Source organism: Gavialis gangeticus, unplaced genomic scaffold (genome assembly GCF_001723915.1).
Source record: "Gavialis gangeticus isolate Ggan-Ray unplaced genomic scaffold, GavGan_comp1, whole genome shotgun sequence".
Classification (NCBI taxonomy): Eukaryota; Metazoa; Chordata; order Crocodylia; family Gavialidae; genus Gavialis; species Gavialis gangeticus.
The window spans coordinates 45,569,283-45,575,958 of NW_017728997.1; the positions used below are offsets into that span (position 1 = coordinate 45,569,283).

Sequence of the window (6,676 nt, forward strand, 5' to 3'; positions counted from 1 at the left end):
CTGAATGCAGCCCCAGCCCAGCCCAGCCCCCACCGGGAAAAGGCTGGCACAGCCCCTGGCCCAGAGCCCATAGCAGGCAGTCCAACCTAGCCCCGCACACAAATCCAGAAGGCACATGCCCCCCATGGCTCCCTCAGGGGTGTGCACAGCAGCTGGGAGGTGTCCCTCCTCCCCACTCCCCCCAAGATGAGCTGCCTGCAGGTCCACCCCACACTGGCTGGGCAGCACCTGCTCCTGCCCCAGCCCCAATCCCACTCCCACTCCCTCCTATCGACAGTGCCTCTATCTGTGCCCCCCCACCCCCTCACAACCTTTGCCCCAACAGATTTACCAGCCGGACACTTGTTTCCAAGTTGCCAGGCTACACGTGGGCTATCAGATGGTATAAGCCAATATGGCTGTTTAATAATAAGCCACTGGTATCAGCCAAAAAAATCTTTATTGGTGCACCCCTAGAACTTAACTGCAAATAAGTAAGGAATTGACCCCAAGGACTCAAAGTGCTTAGTAAACAACCTAGACTCGTAATAAAACAATGCAGTAGCAAGAACAGAAACTTTTACCTTTTTCAGGGTTACAATGACCACCCCCGCTAGTTACAGACCACCCCTGCTAGGATGATTTTAACACAGGGGTGGGCAATTATTTGGGCCCCAAGGACCACATGTACAGTTTTGATGCAGTCACTGGCTTGATCAGCACCCCCACCCCCACCACAACTCAAACTCCCTGTGGGGCTTTGGGTGGGCAGGGAGCAGGACAGATGTGATCAGCTCCCTACACACCTTGCCCTGTTGGCAGGGAGGGGGGATATGGCAGGAGTGCATGGAGGGGGCACATGCATGTGTGGAGGTGCTGCCTGGGAGCCAGCCAGGGGTGAGGGGAGGGAAAGGGAGGTGGGAGGCACATGCAACAAAGATCACCCAGTAGGCAGCTGCACTCCACACGAGGCCATCCCCTGCTTGGGACAGCCTGTGCCATGCTCCTGCCCACAACCTCCAGCTCCAGCCAGACACAGCTTCTGGCGGGGCTGTTTCCAATGCGGCTGGGCTCACATTGTCACTGGAAGGCAAGGGCAGAACAGCACCCAGCCAGCTGCAGCCATACCAGGAACAGCCCCACTGGAAGCTGCATGCACCAGTTGGGACCCAGGCTGACAGGGCTGTTCTGTTCCCCTCACTTCCAGCTGTAGCTGCTGCTCCCATGATGATCCAGGCAGGCCTGGGGGAAGCTTCAGCTAGACAGATCCTGCACAGCATGTGGGGCTCCAGCTCCTGGTCCCAGCTGCTTTCCACCCATTCACAGGTCGCTGCTTATGCCAGGTGGGAGGAGTGGGTGGAAGGCAAACAGGAGCTAGAGCCAGAGCTCCATATGCTGGGCACACCTACCCAGAGCAGCGTGGCAGCAGCAGCTGCAGCTGGAAGCAAGGGTAGCAGGACAGCCCCGCTGGCCTGGGCACCAGCCAGTGTGTGCAGCATCTGGCAGGGCTGTTCCTGGTGCAGCTGCAGCTGGCTAGGTGCTGCTCTGTTCCCCTCATCTCCAGCGGCAGCTCCTTCTCTCACTCCTGCTCCTGCTCCGCTGGTCTGGGCAGGCAGGCAGGCAGGCAGATTCAGCCAGGCAGTTCCCTAGAAAGGAACCTTATAAAAGATTTCCTGTGCAAAACTCCTCTGAATACAAGTGAGAAGCAAAGCAATGTGAACCAAGACAGATAGGTAGAGATGAGGAAATAGATCCTGACCCAGTACTTAGAGTGATTAAAAAAGTTAGGTTTTGTCCCAAGTTTCACATCTATGAGATGTAACAGCTGTATCCATCAATGTTACAAGGTCTTCTGAGAAGAGTACTATTTGCAGAGAATTTTTTCCAGAGGCCAATGCCTCATGAACAGGAAAAAATACTGCCCAATAACTAGTTTTATTAGACAACACTACCTGGTGTGAAAAGTTATTTTAATTGTGAAAAGGTCCATCAGAACAGCCTTGGTGCACTTTGTCACTCCCAGTCTAGCCCCCATGGCTACTGTGGAACTAGCACAGGTGCTTAACCTCAGAACTACCACACCTGTGACTGATGCCATCAATCCTGAAGGTAGCAAGGGGACACACTATATGACTCAATAGGTACTGTAGATTTAAAATGTTTGTGTGGTTATGACATCAAGGAGTTAAAAAAAGAAAAAGAAAAAAGAAAATCTAAGTGAGCACCAGTCTTGTAAGTGTTGAAAAAGTCCACACACTCACCTGAACAGTAATCTTTCAGGCGCAGGCCTTTCACACGCGTTCCATCAGGTCCCCGGAAAGCACTGAGAATCTATAGGAAAAAAGCCCCAAAAATCTGCATCATTCAAAAACAAATACCAAAATATAGATTGTTCTGGAAAGGCAACATATTTACAATGCAGTACTACCTAAACACATTCTAAGATTTCTATTAGTTTTGGACAAGTGTTCTTGGACATGATCTCCCAAGTCCCCTTCAAATCTGCGACCTGCTTTGCGAAGATGAACACAGCTGAATTCTGTTTTAGCTACAGTGCAAAAGGTTTGTTACATAGTGTTATGCTGGTTTTAATCTCCTCAATGAACTGCAATCCACCCCTGACCATTTCTTTTTCATTATTAAAATCAGTGATTGCTCATCATTTTGGAGACAGTTTGGGTCTTGATAGGGCCTCTGATGAAACTTACAGCAAAGAAAATTCTCACAAATTTTCAAGGTAGCCAGATCTCTGTAATCACCTGACAATCACTGAAGATCTAAGCAAAGAGTGTTAAAGATAACAGGTCCAGTGTTTGGAATAACTGTAAAACATACCATGGGACAAACTGAAAGCTTTATAGAGGTAATTTCTGCCACCTCATAGAAGCAGTGTTGGCTTTTTTACTACAATCAAATACAGTACAAGACAGAAAATGACATCTCTATATTAGCAATTCCTAGCTATTCACTGTGGAGCAGCCTGTCACTCCCTTGGCCGTTAACTGCATTTATGACTAAGACAAATGTTGATGAAGGAGGCAGCCTTGACAGAAAGGGAAATTAATGCCTTGGGACCACCAAAATTGTTTAAGTTATCAAGCCAATATTAATTACATTTCCCCACCTGTGAGAGAATAGGTATGTAACCTCTACACACCACTCAGTCAAATCAGAACTACCCATTATAATTACTATTGATCATCTCCGAACCTGGATAGGAAAATGTGGAAAATAAACCTGAGGAGATGAGGTAAGCTGTACTCAGCATATCACTTAGAAACAAAAGACCTGAAAATTTTAGACTGGTAATTTTGGGCTTTTTAGTTTTGTTCTGTTTAAAAAGATATAAAGATTTTCTTGGGGGAAGACGAGTAAGTTTGTTTCTGAATATGCTAGTAACTACCTGCAGTACACAGGAAGGTAAAACTCCTTTTGCTACATGGGTAAATAGATTTTGGAAGTATTAAAGCAATGACTTACATCATCCTTTGTGGCAGATTCAGGCACTCCTCCTAACCGAATGAGTTTGCTTGGTTTTACATCTTTGGGACAGGTCCTGTAATCTTGGTCCTTAAGGTTAGAAATCAAGATGGTTTGAAAAATAAGGCATACTTGTCCAAAAGACAAAATAGTGAACAGTAACGCAGAGCAAAATTCTAACACAGGGAGCACAATGAAAATTGCTCAAGGACCATAATGAAAATTCCTCAGACAACCTTTTCAAAGTAATGTTATTTTTTTAGATTTAGGCAGCCAACTGGGCAACTTACTCTAGCTCTTTAGGGAGATCCATTTCAAATGGATTTTAGATTATGTGATAAAATGTCATTGTCTCAATCTAATCTGAGCAAACATGTGCCTACATGCCAACTAATTCAGAATAATCAGTCACTGCCAAGAGTCCCAAATCCTGAAAAGATCATAGGACAATAAAAAAAATGTTAATGAAAGGTAGGCTATTTGTTGTCTGTCTTTTATGTGCTCCCCATAAGCATTAGACATTTAGACACTGAAAGCCAACTTCTTTTATTTATTTTGACATTACTTTGAATTAAATTAAATATGGACAAGAAAGAGGTTTCATGGAAAGGGAGTAGGTGCAGAGAACTGGAGAGTGAAGCAGCTTTCAGAGAATGTAGAAAAAGTAGTATACAGCTGTCAGCGCAGGACATAAATAGAAACTTCCCCCATTCTTTAAAGCATGTAAGGAAAAAGTAAGAAAAAAAAAAAGATGCGTTATGGCTCAGAGTTTCAGTAAAACCACATACCTGAAGGTCTTGCCTAGAATCTTTGCTGGGTTTTCCTTCTGTAAAGGACTTGCCATGCTCATAATCAAACAGCTGAACCCCAGCCACCCGGTGATCTACATCTCCATACTCGATGTTTCTGTAGTCTGTATCTTGCCTTCCAAGGAAATCCAAGTCACCGTCTCCCTTTACTTCAAGGCTAGACTCGCCTCCTTGCTGCTCACCCCCAGAAAGCTGCTGCTTGTTAGCAAAGTTCTGAGGCACCTCATCCTGGTCCTGAAGAGTGGGAACAGGCCCATGGCTACTCTGGAAATCGAGTGGAGTTTCAGTTTCAAGACCCAGTCCAAGGGATTCCTCTTCTCTGGCTCTTGGCTCGGAAGGCTGAAACTCTCCTTTTTGTCCACCAAACGAAGGTCTGTCTAGAGTAGCAGACTCCTCTCTCTTGTTGCCACTTGCACCAGAGGGCTCTCTGTCTGCTAAAGGTACCGTAGACTGACTCTGCCTAAAATCTGTAAGACTTGGGTTGACAGGGAGCATCTCCCTGTCTGTGAAATCCATAGAAGCAGCAACATCCCTGCCCCTAAAATCCTGATCAGACCGGGACCTGTGCCTATTTCTGAAGTCTGAAGGTGGTATATTCCTGTTCCTGAAATCCAGATCAGATGTGCCCACGCACCTTAAGTCCGAATCGGGTACATCTCTATTTCTAAAATCTGAATAGGAATGCTCTCTGCCCCTGTAGTCTAACTCAGACATGTCCCTTACCCTAAAGTCAGAATGAGATCCGTCTCGACCTCTGAAGTCCAGATCAAATGAACCCCTACCCCTGAAATCTGATGGGGGTTCATCTCTTCCCCTATAATCCATTGTATGAGATTCCCTATCTCTGTAATTCATACGGAATGCCTCCCTATTTCTATAATCCATTGAAGGAATTTCTCCACCCCTGAAGTCCATATGTAGCCCCTCCCTATGCCGGAAGTCTCCTGAGTACATTTCCCTGCCCCTGAATTCAGAAGCGGGAGGTTCCCTTCCTCTGAAGTCCAGCTGTGAATCAGCTCTGTTTTGAAAGTCACATGGTGGGAAATCTCTGCCCCTGAAATCATGATGCCCCTCCCCACCTCTGAAGTCACTATGTGGTCCATCTCTAGCTCCAAAGCTGAAAGAAGTTTCCTCTCTGCTGGCAAACTGAGGATTCAGGTGGCCTGTGACTGCCTGGATATCAAAAGGAAGTGATTCTCTGCCAGAGAAGTTGCCAGAGTGTCTTTCTTGAGCAAGACTATCAAGGGAAGGAGGATATTCCCTGTTCCACCCGGGAGCAAACCTTTCTTCTTGGCTCCCACTGTAGAAATAAAGACAGTATTATTCATAACGCGCTCAGAGTCTGCAATCTACACAGCAGCACATTCTTCTCTAACCCTTTATAGAGTTGTGTAACAGTCTAAGATCCGCAGAAGATATTGATGTTTGGCAGTTTAAGATGAGGCAGCATACGACAGTTGTGAGAAAGAAAACTCGCGTGCTCCCATTTCACCACAATTTCCAGAAGCACTCAACAGGAAATACCTGCAATATTAATGGATTAGTGATGGTAGCAATTGACAGTCCTGAACTGTATATGGCTAGGGAGCTGTGCAAGATTCCCTCAAGTAGTACATTTGTGTAATCATCATCAGTACAATGCTAGAGGAAACCAACCAGCTTTGACAAGGTTCTCTCAAAGACAATCAAAAGAAATGCAAAATGAGTAAAGTGGTCTATTGTGCTGGTCTTTCATGTCTAAGGACAGCTCTAACATCCCCAGGACTCTTATTGTACACCCACATCTTTAGCTGTATGCTCTGAAATTTCTCTCTCTAGTATTCAGAGTAGCTTAAACCCTCAATCCACACAAGAGACTTAACAGAAGTTACGAAACTGCAGGTATATATAAAACTAAGAAAGACATTGTGATCCAAGAGGATCCACATTATAATATTTAAAATTCCCAGAGGTCTTAGCAACATCTAGAGTCAAAGTCAGGTGTATATTAAAGCCCACAGGCATGTATATCTTCCTTAAATTTAAGCATATTTTTTGGAAATTGGCAATGAGTGGAGCAGAAATGTTAGAAACAGTTATCCTTAGAGAAAAGAAAATCAGTAAAACTTTCCAGAAAGCTGGAACAAAATGTTGTGCTAGAAAACAAGCAGCTTAAGCCAGTGTTGGTACCTGCACAATATCTTAGACATCATGGAAAAAATAGTATTTCACAGCAAGATGAAGAGGAAATTCTGACAAATATCTGAATGCAGAGCATTCCCATTGAGGAGGTCCACAACATGCTAAGTTTGCCAGAACAAGAGAGTTTCAGCTGAGCACTGTGTGCTTTTACTTCATAAGGTGCTACTTCTCCAATCAAATGGGGCATTTTTACACGTGCTCCAGGGTGTTGGGGGGGGGGGGGGGGG

The 6,676-nt window shown here is 45.3% G+C and overlaps 1 protein-coding gene across 3 annotated transcripts in view; it reads right to left on the minus strand.

Annotated features, from left to right (window-relative positions):
* RBM6 (RNA binding motif protein 6) overlaps positions 1–6,676 on the minus strand; it is a 177,038-nt gene that overhangs the window by 133,322 nt on the left and 37,040 nt on the right. For all 3 annotated transcript variants that reach the window (XM_019505132.1, XM_019505131.1, XM_019505133.1), the window contains exons 3-5: positions 4,248–5,568; positions 3,460–3,549; positions 2,241–2,310 (exon numbers count right to left, since the gene is read on the minus strand). In XM_019505132.1, coding sequence (XP_019360677.1) covers positions 2,241–2,310; positions 3,460–3,549; positions 4,248–5,568 — 1,481 coding nt within the window. The remainder of the gene's footprint in view (positions 1–2,240; positions 2,311–3,459; positions 3,550–4,247; positions 5,569–6,676) is intronic.